This window comes from Magnolia sinica, chromosome 8 (genome assembly GCF_029962835.1).
Source record: "Magnolia sinica isolate HGM2019 chromosome 8, MsV1, whole genome shotgun sequence".
Taxonomy (NCBI): Eukaryota; Viridiplantae; Streptophyta; class Magnoliopsida; order Magnoliales; family Magnoliaceae; genus Magnolia; species Magnolia sinica.
The window spans coordinates 15,391,576-15,408,410 of NC_080580.1; the positions used below are offsets into that span (position 1 = coordinate 15,391,576).

The 16,835-nt window shown below is 40.4% G+C and overlaps 1 protein-coding gene across 5 annotated transcripts in view; it reads left to right on the plus strand.

Moving 5' to 3' along the window:
- Window positions 1–229: 229 nt before the first annotated feature.
- Window positions 230–16,835, plus strand: part of LOC131252965 (uncharacterized) — a 53,209-nt gene continuing 36,603 nt past the window's right edge. For 3 of the 5 annotated variants that reach the window (XM_058253763.1, XM_058253764.1, XM_058253765.1), the window contains exons 1-5: window positions 232–641; window positions 10,594–10,673; window positions 10,935–10,985; window positions 11,794–12,330; window positions 13,304–13,561. In XM_058253763.1, coding sequence (XP_058109746.1) covers window positions 417–641; window positions 10,594–10,673; window positions 10,935–10,985; window positions 11,794–12,330; window positions 13,304–13,561 — 1,151 coding nt within the window. In that variant the 5' untranslated portion in view covers window positions 232–416. Of the gene's footprint in view, window positions 642–10,588; window positions 10,674–10,934; window positions 10,986–11,793; window positions 12,331–13,303; window positions 13,562–16,835 lie in introns of those variants that run through there. The other 2 variants (XM_058253767.1, XM_058253766.1) reach the window with 2 other exon arrangements.

Genomic DNA, 16,835 nt, shown 5'->3' on the forward strand with positions numbered 1-16,835 from the left:
CGGGGCTGGTGTCAGGGGGAGTAGCCAATCCGTTTCCATACGGAGTATGCATCAAGGTGGGCCCCACGGTAAGGTCCGTACCGTCTTCGGTGTGGTCGGGCCTCAATTACTAAACTACCCTTATAAGGAAAATGACTAAAATGCCCTTCCCCTGGGATCCTATTGTTAAAGCCAAAATGCCAGCTAGAAGCGCATCCAACTACGTATATGAGTATATATATACTCAGCCCCGAAACCAACGGAATCCCATTTCTCTTCCTTCCTCACTCACAGACGGATAGAAAACAGGAAAAAGAAAAGAAAATACAAAAACCCACAGAAATTTCAGATTTCACTCTTTCAAATGCAAAGACAGAGAGAGAAAGAGAGAGAAATCTGAGAGAGAGAGAGAGAGGGGGAGAGAGAGAGAGTGAGAGATGTCGAGGAGCTTCAATAGCCCTTCTAGAAGCCCTGGGAATTCGAGGTTGCAGCACGTGGGTGCGGTTTCTCAGAGGCAGAGATCTACGGCCGTGAAGAAGACTCCAGAGCCGCTACGGCGGGCCGTGGCCGATTGCTTGTCGTCGGCATCGTCGCTGTTGTTGCCGTCGTCTCACCATGGGAACCCTTCTGTGGCCGCCTCGGAGGCTGCGAGGAAGCTTCGGGTTTGTAATTTCTGTGGGCAGACACCTTTTGGCTTCTCTGTATGCATGGGGGTTTTTGATCTTGAATATATGAGCTTTTTGTGCATTTGTTCATATTCGGAATGTAGTTATTATAATGAGATCTTTTGGAGGTGGTTTTTAGTTTAGTGAATGGATTTTGAATTCTGGTTTTGAAAGTCCCTTTTGTTTTTCTGAATACTGGTTTTGTTCTAGAGGTGATTTTCGAAGTTGTTGTTGGTGCTTAACATTTTGAAATTTGGGTCTTGTGCTAGAGGTTTTTTGGAAGTGGGTTTTGCTTGTTTTGCATTTTTCTGTTTATTTTCATTTTGTTTGAATCTTGGATATTGTTTTAGAGGTGTGATTGCAGTGTGTTGGTTTCCTGCTTTTTGAGCAATAATAATCTTTCTAATTGTGGTTGAGTTCTCTTTTATTTTAGTGTTGCTACTTTTTGGTTTCGAGATGAGAGAAAGATGGCACCTTTACTGGAGAATTCTGAAGATTTTCTTTCATGAGTGACATTCATGGTGGCATATGCCCCCTGTTGTGAATCCAGATAATTGGATTCATACGCCTATTATTAGTTCCACATTCATTCCTTTTGCATTCCCTTCATAGGGAATATGTTGTGATTCGATGGAGGGATACTGTGAGAAGTCCACATAAGTAACGCAAGACCCACAAATCATGGCAATGCTCCAATGGAAGTGCTGCAATATAAGAATTTTCAGCTACCAGTTATCATTCAAATGATAAATCTTGCTAATAACATCAGAAATAGAGAAGAGTGTCAAGCAATCTATTTATTTTTTGTTTTTGAGGGGGGTGTTGGACATGGACTCATTCCATTAAAGTTTGGGTTGGGTCTGAGTCGGATCCAAGTGAAAGCCACACACCCATTTATTTAATGCGTCAAGTCTTAGTATAGGAGGAAGTGGACTTGGCCAATTTATCACATGGGTTGAGTTTGGGTCCAGTATAGAATTTGTACTTGAGTTTTCACACAAATAATGTTCCAAACTATCCAATGGTGGTAGCTATCAATTTTTATGGTAAAGAATAAAATGTCATGGAGTCCAAATTCAATGGGTATAATTAGATAGTCAGGGTAGTTTGGTTGGCGTTATTATTGATATATTCTCCATTGAAAATGGCCCCATGATTTATAGTTCAAATTGTCACAAGTAGTACATGGGTAATCACGTTTTAGGAAAAAAGTGGTGAACCATTGTAGTCTAGTCCAAAAGGATAAAAAAAAGAACCTATATGCTTAATTAACTGCTTTTTCCTGGGTTTGGTTCAAGTCCGAGTGTGGTCGGGTCTGTGTTCAGTCCATTTTAGTATGACCAAAATCAGATCCATCTAAAAATTGGGTCCGGGTCAGGTTGATTTTGAGAGGACATATACCCCACCTATTTTCTAATTAGGGTCAAACTTTTGGACTGAATCTGCCTCACAGGTCTAAATTTTGGACCCAGATCCACTAATCGTTGGGTTGGGTTCAATGAACTATTGGATAGGCCCGACCCATTTGCACCCCTATCCTAAGTCCAAATCCAAGTTTGGATCTTAAAAGAGCTCAAGTTCTTAGATGTTTTTGAGTCCAAAATCACATCAAAGTTAACAACCAATAACGAGGTTTTGTATGACTTGAACTTTAATTCTAATCATCATAGCCTTATTCTAGCTATTAGGGGTTGGCTTTACATATATTATTTTGCCAAGCATTCCTATCTAAGGACCCGTCCTAGGTAAGTGTACAAGCCTTATATTCCGTCTCACCGCCTCCAATCAAGTTTTCCTCACCTTCATTCAGGGGGTGCAAACGGGTTGGGTCAACTCCATGCATAATTGGATCCTACTTGACAGTTAGTGGGGTTTAGGTCCGAATTTAGACCCATAGGGCGACTCTAGGTCCAAAAGTTCGACCCAGGTTACCAATGGATTGGGTTTGGGTCATCTCAAAATCAACTCGACTTGGATCCAGTAGTTAGTTAAATGGGTCTGATTTGGGTTATATTAAAATGGAGTTGACCCAGACCCAAACTCATTAAAAAGTATTTAATTAAGCACACAATTTTTTTTTTTTTTCCTTTTGGGCTAGACTATAATAATGGTTCACTATCTTTTTCTAAAATGTGGTTACCCACCCACTACTTGTAACAATTTGGACTTTGCAAATTATGGGCCATTGTTGTTGGAGAATATACAAAAAATTGCACTAAATGGACGATCCTAACCATTTGATGTTACTTGTTAAATTTGGACTACTGGCCATTTTATTCTTTACAATAAAAGTTGATAGCCACTATCAATTAGATGGTTTGGAACAATATTTGTGTGAAAAGTAAATTATAATTTTTATCTGACCTTGACCCGGCCCATGTGATAAATGGGTCGACTATTTTCGAGTTGGACTCGACCTGAATTTTAATGGGTTCTATCTTGGTCAAAAATTTTGATCAATTTCTTAAATAGGTTAGGTAGGGGCCTGCCTCTTGACCCAACCCGACACACTTGCACCCCTATACTCATTTTAGATTTCAACCGTATCAAGGTTCCCTGCCTTATTAAGGTTGTCTTTAGCTTTTGTAACTAGGGTTGGCAACATGTCCGGTTATGGTTGTCAAACAACCATTTACTCCAAAAGCTTAAGCTGCCAGAGTGTGGTGTATCAATGTATATCAAGGGACTTTATCACTTCAACACCCCCCGCATGTGCGGGGTGGGAACTCCGCACGGGAACATACTGACGAGGGTGGAGGGACACTCACACCATAAATAGGCCGGGCTTGGGTTTGATTTCCCGGTCCCTGGGCCGAATCTGATTTTTCCTGACCCCTCGTGGGAGAATAATATATTGGTAAGGCATATTTGCTACTCTCGAGATTCGAACACAGGACCTTCTGCTTTGATACCAAGTAGAGAATGATTTGATGATAATAATGTGAAGAAAAGAGGAGAAGATTGAGAGAGAAGAAGAAGGAGGAGAGTTTGGGAAGGATGCTGTGTTAGGCGTACTTGCCCTAACACACAATATTTTATTATAATATAGCATATAGTACACCGCAGGAGAAGAGGAAAGTGTATGCATGCACTTACACTAAAAGGGTCACTACTAACCACATACATAACTACTAACCACATTCACAATGCACTAGTATTCTCTATAATGGTTGGTCTAGGTCAGCCCTAGCCCAATCAATATACTAGACATGCTAAGCATTATGGCCCGAATGCCTCCCAGGATCTATTAACAGCCCACCTAAAATTCATCAAGCTCAACTCGACTTGACCTAGCCTGACTCGCGACTTGACCCAACCTTGCATGACCACACTTGGTTTTAAGAATGCAATATGAGGCTAAAGGTATGCCAGCCCCACTCAATTAGTGGACAAACAAAATACATCATGTATGATGTATCTATAGCTATCAACTTTAATTTGTTTTGGGTTTTGGGCAGTGGTAGGTCGGTTCATTTGGTCCATCCATTGATAAGCTATATGGGTAGGTTGTGTTGAGTAGGGTTCAACCTGAGCCCGACCTATTTACTTAAACGTGCTACATTTTCCAACCCTAGCCCAACCAACTACCCATCTAGCCTGCCCCAAACCCACCGTAGAAGTCAGTTGGGCTAGTTGACCCGTGGGCTGACCTGACCCATTGCGGCCCCTATCCATAATCAATGGATGAACCATCTCGATCATCTCTCCATCATCATAATCTTGTGTTGTCACTATGCTTAGGCTGATTCAAATGTCCCCTACTTTGATTCTATCCTTTCTAGTTTCTATTCAATCCACATTCTACACCCATTTCAACATCCTCATCATTGCACTTGTCCTCCTCTGTTCATGTTGCCTCCTAACATCCCAAGACTCTGCCCATACACCATAATCAGTCAAGTGGCTGTAAGCCGTCTTATTTTAATCTCCCTTAAGCTTCATTGGCATGACCACACAACACTCTAGACGCACATCTACACTTCATCTATTTAGTTCCAGTTCTATTGGAAACATCCTCATCGATTTGTCCATGCTTTTGAACTTTAGACCTGAGGTAAGGAAACACGTTGCTTTGAGAAATCTTTCAACCATTGATTTTGACCAAAAACTGGCTTCCGCAATTATACTGCTGAGTTTACATTCTAATTCTAATAACAATTAAAGATCCCTTACAAGTTAGCTTTAAAACTTCTACACAATTGAAAATTATTAAATTGCTCATATTTGAGCATCTACCAACTGCTAAAACCCCAAACTGTTACGTGAATGGTTCCTCCAAGGTTCATTGGATTTGCCCTTGCATCTTATCGTACTGGCGTATTTGACAGGTAGTCTGTTACTATATAGATGAATTTGACAATGATTTACTTTGATCCGTAAGATTATCCAATTTCTGCTTCAGTTTCTGCCTTAAAGTCATTCTGTATGAAAATACTATCCCATTACCTTTAGTGCGAAGTTTCAAAACACCCATGTCCTTTTGGGCCTTCCCCATGTCCTTTTTACCCAGTGTAGTTCTTGGTCTCCGTTGCACGTGGTCAAACTGATTCATTCTTACCTATTGATTCTACTCCTAAGTTCCCTTGAATGCATTTCATCTTCCAAACTTTTTGATAAGGCATGCTTTACATTGTCTTGTTTTGGTAGTATGAAGTTTGGATGTATTTAAGAGTGGCTCCTTTTAGTTGATCTATCTTGATTCCATAAGTTATCTAAGATTATTATATTGGGGTGGGGTTTCCAATCTTGACTTTGTCATCGAGCCTGTAACTGTATTTTGCTGCCATGATCGGTAACAAAGTACAGTAATGGAATGCTTGTAGGTTTTAAAGCTTGTAAAAAAGTACAATGTAATGGAATGCTTGTAAGTCATCTAAGATTATTATATTGGGGTGGGGTTTCCAATCTTGACTTTGTCATCGAGCCTGTAACCGTATTTTGCTGCCATGATCGGTAACAAAGTACAGTAATGGAATGCTTGTAACCGTATTTTGCTGCCATGATCGGTAACAAAGTACAGTAATGGAATGCTTGTAGATTCATATCAACTCTTCATTAATAGCCAAGTTAGGATGCATGCATGCTACTCATACACGTTCAATTCCATTTAGACCCCACAATGATTTTTTATTTTATTTGAGAATCTCAGCTTGAACTAAAGCATCATAAGAAAAGCGTTGTGGACTTGAGCATCATCTAAATATCCAAGCATCCCACAGTATGGAAGAAGCATGAAGAATCTGAAACATCAGTCACCTCAGGTAGGGCAATGGATCCATTCAGTTATAGCAGTAGAATCTCAACTCCTCAAGCCATTCCCGGAGGAATTTGCAGATCCATGAAAAGATACTTCATCCCACCAAAAGAGAAGGAACAAGTACGGCGAGGGGTAGAATAGAGGGTAACCGAGGGATGAGTGGTGAGAAGGGCAAGGAGAGAAGAGAAAGGTAAAGTGGTGGCAATCGAAGAGTCGAGTCATCGTTCCTAGCAGTTGTAGGAAGAGGAAGGGTGGACTATGGTGAGGAGGAATGTCGAAAAACATGGAAAAGGGATGGGAAGACGGAGATTCCATGAGGTTTTGCCTTTGTGAGATAACATCTGTAGGAGTTGGATCTCATGGAGGGGTTGGGAAGGTAAGGACATGTGCCGTTTTTCGAAACGGGTACGCACAAGAATATGTTGGGTCGATCTCGAGAGAATATGATGGAAATCCTAAGAGGTGGCAGGAATCAAATGGGCAAATTAGAGCTGTCCACGTGTGGGGAAGACACATAATCCATCATCATATACGACAAAGGATGGCAGGGGGCTCGGGAGTGACGTTGGGGTTGAACGGAGGTTCGGATGACAGATGCTTCTTTTGAAGAGGGTTGGGGAATGGAGAGGAGGGTTGGAAGTAGGCTTGGAGTTGGAAGCAGGGTTGGTGTTGACAGATGTAGAGGAGTAGGGGGCATGTGGTATCGGAGAGTTCGACACGTAAGGGGGAGAGTCATAGTGAGAGAGGGAATTTGGCCAGGTGCTTTTGGCGGGAGTCAAAGCGAGGTGACAGGTCATCAATACAAGGGATGATGCCACGTCCTTGGTGATAGGAGGCTCGTGCCAGGCGTCTCGAGCTGATGGATGAGGATGCAATAGATGGGTGGCCAACGGGGAATCGACAGCCAGGTGGTAACCTTAAAGCCAAGGTGGGAGGCAGAGTTTAAAGAGAGTAGGGCACCCGTACTTAGTTGCCAGTTGAAGCAACATCGACGATCATGCTCAACTTGACATGTGGCTAGGGAGAGCATGGTGATAATTTTTCGCTTGTCTCTCTTGTCATGTGCGAATGAGGGTGGGGATTTCTCACATGGTCCTCTATATTATAAAGATTGCTCGTTGGAGATTTACTTTTCGGAGTCAGATAACTCTTGTTACAATTGATAAATTGATATATGTGGCGCGAATTTGAACTGTTTCTTCTCTCCTAGTGGAAGCGGTTGCCCAATAGATGTAGACGTGGATGATAGTTTGTGTGGAAAGGAAGCAAAGACTATTCAGGCACAGACCTTGTATAATTCTATTGATGGGCCTTCTCTAAAGGAAAGTACTAGAGGGAGGGTCGCGAAGGAGATGCAGGTGTTCTTGCCAGCAGAGGAGGTTGCCAGTGACGGACACTTGATGATGCTCTCAATCTTACATCACTGCAGGCTGCTAGGGAGGTGTCGGGTGAGATAAGTACAAACGCAACACTACTACTTCAAGTTGTGGAGGTTTGTCGATGACCTGATGATGCCCATTCGTTGTTGGGCTAAGAGCTGGAGTGGTACAGAGACATGATTGAGCGTGTGGAGAAGTGGGTGGGGTTATCGTTTGGTGTAGGTGACAAAGATGTTATGCTTTCATCCAATTTGTCGAGAAAAGGGGAAATCAGAAGCAAAGGGAAGCACAAATGCAGATGCCTAGGAAGATTTCAAAGGGATAGAGAGAATTGCTAAACTTGGAACGCTCGATAAATTATGATTCAGGTAGTAAAATTAGCTATGGGAAGATGGGGAGAGGGGCTTGAACAATTTCCCAGTGAAGATATTTAGTTGGAATGTCAGGGGGCTAGGAAGTAAGGACAAGAGTGGTCAAGCTAAGGATGTGTGTAACAGATACAAGGCTCAAATCATTTCACTACAGAAAACAAAGCTGGAGTCATTCGACGATAGGCTGTTGGACTTAGTTTGGAGAGTTAGAAACAAAGGTTGGTTTGCATTGAAGGTAGTAGGGATCTGCGAGGGGAATAACGGTCGCTTGGAACAAGGACAACTTTTGGAGCGTGGAAGAAAGCTCAGTTGGCACATTCTCTGTCTAGTTTTCTTTGAAGGAGATGTCATCAGGCTTTAGATGGCTGCTCACAACAGTCTACGGACCATGCCATCTTGATCGAAGGCATTTATTCTGGTCAGAATTGAACTTTGTTAGCGCAAGTTTCAGCTTACCATGGTGCATGGGGGCCGACTTCAACGTCATCAGATTTGCGTATGAGAGGTCGAATGGAAGTCGAGTGACCAAAAGTATGATGGGCTTAGAGGAGTGGGTCAACCATAACGAAACAGTAGATGAACTGGCGGGATGGGCTAGGTTTTTGTGGACTAATGGGAGGGAAGAGCCAACGCTGTCTCGGTTGGATAGGTTTTTGATGTCTACTAACTAGATTTAAAAGTATCTGCTAGTTTAGTTGCGAGGACTTTCTAGACCAATATCTGATCATCAGCATATACTTCCGGAAGTTGAAGAAGAGAGTTGGGGGCCCAAGCCAATTAGGTTCGAACTCATGTGGCTGGAGCTAGAAGGATTCTTGAATTTTGTCAAAGAATGGTGGCAATCTATTGAGATAGATGATTTTATTGGTTTCAGATTGAGTTGAAAGCTCAAATTATTCAAGGGCAGATTAAATGCATGAAAAAAAGGAGTTTTATTTATTTATAAAAGAAATGTTGAAGCCAAGAGCATTTTAAGCGAAGAACATTTCTTTTATATTTATTTATAAAAGAAATGTTGAAGCCAAGAGATTAAGTGAAACAAATGCTAGAAGTGTGTTCGATTGATTCAATATCGATGAACCTTGAAAAGATGATTGAAGGTATCTGAACTGACGAGCGAAACTAAAAGAGGGAAATCTCTGATCTGATTGCACCAGACTTGGTTTGATAGCTCGAATTATAGAGCATTGGGCATATAGAAGGCTATTACTTTGATAGCTCCTTCATTTAAAGATGGGGTGACCTTCTTGCTTGGTGAGGAGATTCGTATTTGTTTTTGGGAGGATACTTAGTTCAAGGATAGAGCATTGGAGCTTAACTTCTTGAGGCTTGCAAGGTTAGCTCCAACAAAAAACATAACGTAGCTAGTTGTTTCTCTTTACTTGGAGCAATTAGTGTTATAAGCATTGACGATATTGGCCGATATATCCCATGAACTAAGCAGTGGGACACTTGTGCGATACGAAATGCACAAGTAGTGGGATATATCCAACATGTTCGATCCGGTGGGCATTTTCGATTTTCGATATATATTTTTTTCCTTTTCTATAAATCATATTAAATTAGTGTCAAATTGTTACAAATCCATGAATTTTCATGTTTTGCGAGGAAAATCATGGATTGGGAGCTTCGATTTTGAGTAGATAGGCCAAGTTGTGGAAAATTGAAAAAAATAAAAAATTTCCAATTTCTAGCAAATCGGTTGTAATCTTTGTATCCAAACATAAAATCAAACATGTATGTAACCTGATCTAGTGATTCTTCTTTTGCTTTTGAATATATTGCTTGTGTTTCCACACGTTTTCTCTTACATTTATAAATTATATGAATAGACTTTGAATATACTTGCATCAATTCATTTAGACAATGCATAGATTAGTACCCCATACAAAGAAAACCTATTATGTGCACTTGTTTTTTGTAATGTTTTGATTTATAAGTGTGTATTGATGTCTTTTTTAACAACCACTGAAGTTTCATTGAAAAATTTGATCAATTTCCCAACGTTTCCCCTTGTTTCCAATAACAGTGATATATTATGCGATACAACCGATATATCCCATGCGATAATTGATATGTATCCGTGTCCCAAGGGCATGATACGTAACGCGATAGCGATATTTCAAACACTGGGAGCAATTACATTATATTCATCCATCCCAGGCCTTAAGGGATTCACTGGTTTGGAAAGCTCACCCATTGGGTAAATTTTCAGTATGGTTTTTCTACCAATTGACACGGAAAATGTCGGATACAAGGAGACTAGAATTTTGACAGGGGTTTTGGTTCTATGGTGCACGTCCCAAGGTGGCGGCTTTTGTATGATTGGTAGGGAGAGAGGATCATAACCATAGACAATCTCTAGAAAAGGTCTATGATTCTTCCTAATATTTGTGTTACGTGCATGAATGATGCAGAATTGATAGATCGTCTCTTCATTCATTGTCCATTTGGACGGGAAGTGTGGAATTCGTTCCTAGCAGTTTTTAAAGTTGATTGGGTAATGCCGGTATCAGTAGAAAGATCTTTTATGGGTTTTGGCATACGGGGCGGGAAATTGTAAAAGGAAGAGTCAGTGATCTTGTTGGCAGTCTTATGGGGGGAACGCAACAGACGCTGCTTCCTCAACAAAATAGGAACTTGGGAAGAGTTAGCTTGGAAGATCAAAAGGGAAGTGTTAGAATGGGCGTCCGGGATAAGGAATGTAAAAGCTTGTAAAATTATGTCTTTGCTCAGATTGTAATTTTGGGGTTGTATTCTTTTCTGCAATGATGTTCATCAAAGCAGTCCTTGAATAAAATTAAATCAGTTATCCTTAAAAAATAATAATCCTGAAAGATATGTTCTTGATGTCGTGTAACTACAAATGTCATATCTTCTAGATAACCAAAAATTCCAAGTTTCTTTGTTGAATTTTACATCAAGTTGAGTTTTACTGGCAGGACTATCTAGCTGCTCCATCAACAACTGACATGGCTTATAGTGTACTTTTGGAACATGCACTTGCGGAAAGGGATCGCAGGTATGTGCCATAGATTTGTTGTAAATGGTAGCAGGTATGTGCCATGGATTTGTTGTAAATGGTAACAGGCATGTGCCATGGATTTGTTGTAAATGGTATGGTTGAATGACTTTATATTTACCTAAATTTTGTTTTGCGAAATTTCATGATCAGGCCTTCCTTTGGTCGCATTTCTCTCTGATCCTTCCCTTATTTAAAGACAACAACCTTCTATGTAATACTATTATTTTCTTTTCTAATGTTGAATGTTGTTTGCACCAGTCCAGGGGTTGTTGCAAGGTGTGTGGCAGTTTTAAAACAGTATCTTCTTCGGTAAGTTGTTCTTTGCAGCTTTTGGTGTTTGCTAAGGTATTTGGCAGCAATCTTTATTGCTTATGACTGCACGAGAATCCTCATGAATGTGACAGGTCCGATCTGTTCACCAGTGGGCCCCACTGTATTTGTTGTAGCCTGAAAAACTCTCCAGCACCTTATTTTGCCCACCTGATGACTGGACTAGCCTGCTATAGATCCACAAGACATACATGGTGGGGCCTGTCAGATGAATAGCCTGGATTCCACATCAAGTTAATGTGTTGACGGAGTAGAAATATAGTAATGAGTAGGGATCATATTTCTCTTACTACCATGTTTAGAAACAAAGTTAAAATTTGATTGCCTTTGTTTTCGATTCTAGAGCAGATTTGGGAACACTCGCTTGTTTTTTGTTTTACCTTTTTTATAAGCAACGATTTAGAATGGGCTATAGCACTTGCGAACAGACAAGGTTAACTCTTGCTAAAATTTGGCATTATTAGATCTTGGATTTCTTATGATAAGGACAGAAAAAGCTAACAAAATGGTATGACCTGCATTATGGTCAAGGTATTGATGATCTTACTTGATTAGAGTGAGTTCCACAAGATGTAGTAAATGTTGGTCAAATTAGGTTGGGTATTTGAACACCAAATGGCAATTCATTAAATTGAAGTTGCAGACTTGTGATGTGATCCAACCTTTGTATTTTAATTGATATTATGTAAGCTTTGTTGGTTGAATAAATAAAAGAAAACAGAACAGTTTTGGAAATTGTCTTGGAGTCTCATGCATCTATCATATGTATGTTTTCCAATTGCTGCAGATATGTACCCAAGGAGCAAACATTACAACAGATTGACTCTTTTTGTGTAAATTGCATAGCTGAATGTGCAACTGTCACAAATCGAACAGCATCTACGTCGCTAAAATCAGTGGGCCAACATTCTGCACTATCAGTGACGTCTGGAACTGTTCGTCCGCCCTCATCACCAGTAGCCAGCTTTGCATCTGGAGCACTAGTGAAGTCATTGAATTATGTTCGTTCTTTGGTGGCTCGACATATGCCGAAACGGCCATTCCAACCAGCAGCATTTGCCGGGGCCTCTACTGCATCAAGACAATCTCTCCCAACTTTGTCGTCTTTATTGCGTAGATCTTTTAATTACCAGTTAGGCCCAGGGCCTCTCAACGCTAGGGAATCTCCTGAGAGGAGAGAATTTTCCGGTTTGTCTGCTTTGAACTCACCAAGTTCTGAAAGGGCTGATGTGGACGAAGGCATCAAGTATATTGCTATCGATGTCCTTAAATGGAGATGGTCTGGGGACAGAGAACAACAATCATCGTCTGTCACAACAAAAAGGTACATAATCTTACTCATTTTCTGCTTTCGTATATCTTTGCAAGAGGCTGTCCACATGTGGCCACAATTGCCAACACGAATGTCAAATTCAATCTGTCTATCATTCCGGTCCATTGTCTGTGGCGCAAAAACAGGCAATCCCCCTCATCAGGTGGGTCCACATTCAACACACACGTGGTTCACCTGATGAATGGACTGGCTTGATTTCTTTGGCCAGGGCACAGTACTGAGGATAGTGGGTTCATTCAATCAACCCATTATTTCCCCTTCCATGCAAATTAAATGCAAACAGTAAAATCAAATACAATATGACTCGTTAACTTGAGTACTAAGCACCTCTAGATTAACATCACACTAATCAATTTTGAGGCTCTGACTGAAGGACTTTGAGAAATCACTTGTCAAAAGCAAGGAATCATTCCCTAGCAATAAACAACTTCTCCCCTTTCTCTATTTATGTAGAAGTCAACTACTACATACACCTTAGCAATACCTATCCAGAGAAAAACCTAGCCTAAAACAAATCTTAACCACTCACGACTCCAGGAATAACTTGAAGCAACCCTAAGTTGACCTAGAAACTACAATTTGTGCTCCTATTTACTTTGCACTGTGTTAAAATTCCCTCATTAAACTAATAAATTCATCCCAAAGAGAAAAATTCTACAAAACAGCAACACAACCATCTTGTTCTCATGGAAAAGCAAGGAAGAATGCTCACATATAATGGGTCCCACCTGATGGAGCTCTTTGATCCGTCGTATCTTTGCCACTTTTTCATGTGTGGCCCCTTGATCTGTATCTATCTGCACATAGAACTAGCAAACCTCTTATTCACATTACATTTGATTTTGCATTGTAATAGTTTCCTAAGTAGATGTTTCATTGGGTTAGTAATTGATTCTGATATCATCTGCGAGTGAAAATTTTAAGATTCCACCTGTTCATGAAAATTCTAACTTTTGTAATCCAGCGATGGTGTTAGGAGTGCCCAAGAGCTCCATATACATAGTTTCTTAGAAGTTGGCGCTGCAGCTCTACTTGTTGGTGATATGGAACCTAAAATGAAGGGCAAGCCTCAGAAATATCCCTACACTCGAGATATATCTGATCTTGATCCACTCCTGCAGCCCTCGACAATTGTGACTGCTACTAATTTTGCCTCAGCTCCTTCCCATTTGAGAGCTATAACTGCCTCTAAACGCATGAAACCAGGCGCTCATCAAGTTTGGTATGTCCGTTTGCGTACTTCTTATTATTGCGCTGTTCCATTCTCCACTGTTATTTTAAATTTCATTTGTTTTCTTGTCATATTGGTGGGTTTTTTTTAGAGGCAGAGAGACGTGTGGGTCCCATCCTCAATTGCACCCAATTGATCTTATTTTCTCTTGTCTTATTGGTGGGGTTTTTTTAGAGGCAGAGAGACGGGTGGGTCCCATCCTCAGTTGCACCCAATTGATCTTGTTGATCTCACTACTACCATTCTATTATTCCTGGATACATTATTGTGTACAAAAGGTAAACTTGTAATTTTACAGTTGATTAATATAAAGAGGATAACTTTGGGATGGGTGTTAGAGAAATACCCTACATTGTCTTTCTTCTCCTCCTCTTTGTATGCATCTAACTGATATCTCATCTATGGTTGAGATTTGACATGTTTGATATTGGTGACTAGTTTTTGTTTTGCTTTTTATTTTTATCATTTCACAGGGCCGAGTTTTTTTTTTTTATAAAGTATTTATATCACTGCAGTTGGGTTATACTTGATATCTTGTCCCCTTCTCCGTTCCTAGTTAATGATATGTTCCCCTATAGGAAACTTCTCCCCCCCTCCCTCTCTCTCTCTCTCACACGCGCGCACACGCACACACACTATAGTATCTTTCTAAATAAAAAGTGTGCTAGGTTGTGATTATGATTTGATTAGTGTGACTGGGATTGGATTTGATTTAAATAAAGAAGATTAGGTTTGTAGGAAAGGTTTCTAGGTTACTCCCTATTGGACATGTTTCTCTGTATGAGGAGTTGTAATGGTTGGAGAGATGGCAATGAAGAAAAATATTAAGTTTGTTTAAGGTGGATGATCACCCATTGAAGAGAGGGGCATAAAGAATTGGTATCAGAGCCATTGTTTGAAACATGCTTTCAGGCAGTTAGAGATGGAGATGATGATGTTGCGGGAAGGTTTTGAGTAGCAACATCAGGTCACGATGGGATAACTTGAAGTGGTGGAAGAAAAACAACAATGGCTCATAACCAGCATCGAGGTTAAGTTGGATCAGTTGCTGAATAAAGGGAATCCTATCCACGACAAGGAACAATGCGACTCGATGAGCGTAGAATATTCCTGCCATGAAGCAAAGGATGCATGAGTCAGTTCCAACCATCAAGTAGAACAGGGTGTTGTTGCCACTGACGGAAACATTGGAAGACTGATCGGGTGGATGAGACACTAGAAAATCGAGTTTCCTCGGTTTGATGGGGAAGACTCTCTTGGATGGACCTTTTGGGCTGACCAATGCCGATCAAGAAATGGTAGAGCTAGCGACCATCCATTTGGGAAGAGATGAGACGCCATGTTACCAATGGATGGTGTGAAATTTCAGCGAGGTTACCTAGGCGGAATGGTGGTACAACACTGCCATCATGAAGGCACTAAGAAAACCCCATATGGATGTCATATGGACAACTACCACCCACGTTAATATTTATTCCTTGGAATGACTCGAGTGAATCAATGCATGAGAATGGCAAGACCATGATTGGGTGCCAAGTCTTTTCAAGAGAAGCTCCAGTGGTCCCAGGGATGCATGAAGTTACAAAGCACACTTGATGTGGACTCCCAGTTGATGAATGGATTTATCATCAGTTTCACTGAGACTGACAATTGGTAGATGACTCCATGTAAAAAACCGGGCATCACTGCAGCAATGGTTTCCAAACTTTTACCCTTGAGGACCCATGTTTTCAATATTGGTTTCGATAGATGCGTGGCACCCTTGGGATATGGAAACATATTAGGTATCACATGAAAATATCGGATGTATCACGTAATGTATCGCTGTTTTTGGGAAACATTGGGAAATTGGTTGAATTTTTCAATGAAATTTCAGGGATTTTAAAAAAGACATCATTACACACGTAGTACCTGAAAGATTACAAAACTCAAGTATACACATTAAGTTTTCTTTGTATAGGGTACTAAACTATGCGCTGTCAGATATAAGTGATGCAACTGTATTAAAATCAGTTCATATAAAATAATAAATAAACAGATCAGTAATATTTCAATAATTCATATCACTTATTTACACATTCAATGTACTAAATGCTGACACTAAGGGCCCGTTTGGATACTACCAAATAAGTAGCTTTTTTAACTTACATAAGTTAATAAGTTACTTTTCTTAAATAATTTAGTTTGGTTATTAAACTTAAATAAATAGCTTTTTAGAAAAAGTAACTTATTTTCATAAGTTATTTTTTGTTGCTTTTCAACTTCCAAAAGTAACTTATTTCCTTCATTTTCATTGGTGACACAGTAACTTAGGAAATTATTTAAGGGAATATGCCCTCTGTGACCACGAACCCTTTCTAAGTTCATGAGATTGGAAAATCATCCAATGAATGGGTAGATGATCTAGTGGGCCCCACATGATCATGGCCCATATTAAGGTGGCCCCACATGATGGACGATCTATATCAAATGTCCACCCCTAATGATGAATGATCCACATCCAAGGCGAGCCACATGATGGGCAACCCACATCAAAGGTGGCTTCACATGATGGGCAATTAATAATGGTGGGCCCTACATGATGGATGATCCACATCAAGGTGGACCCCACATGATGGACAGTCCACATCAAAGGTCGGCCTAACGATGAGAGGCCCATGTCCAAGGCGGGTCCTGCATGATGGACGACCCACATCGGAGGTGGGCCCGCCTGATGGATGGTCCACATCAAAGGTGGGCTCCACATGATGGGCAATGGATATTGAAATGAGCCCCACATGATGGACAATAACATTGATGGTGAGCCCTACATGATGGATGACTAATATCAGAGGTGAGCCCTACCTAATGAACCGCGCACATTAAAAGTCGGCCCTAATGATGAATGACCCACATCAAAGGTGGGGCCTACATAATGAATGATCCACTTCAAAGGTTGGCCCCACATGATGGACGATGGATGTGAGGGGGACCAAACAAACTCTCGGAAAATTACTTATGATGTTAGAAACCAAATATGCTTTTCTGCTTTTTGGATGATTAGTATGTTATTTACCAAACATACTTATCTGTCGATCAAGTAGAAATCAAGATAAGCTACTTATGGCATAGGTAGCTTATCTAAAGTAATTTACGATCCAAACACCACCTAAATATGTCCTACATATATGGTGCATTTATTTAAAAATATTTTCTTAAATTTTTTTTATTTATAATTTTTAAAAATTAATCAAAATTTGAAAATAAATAAGCATGATTGATGTTA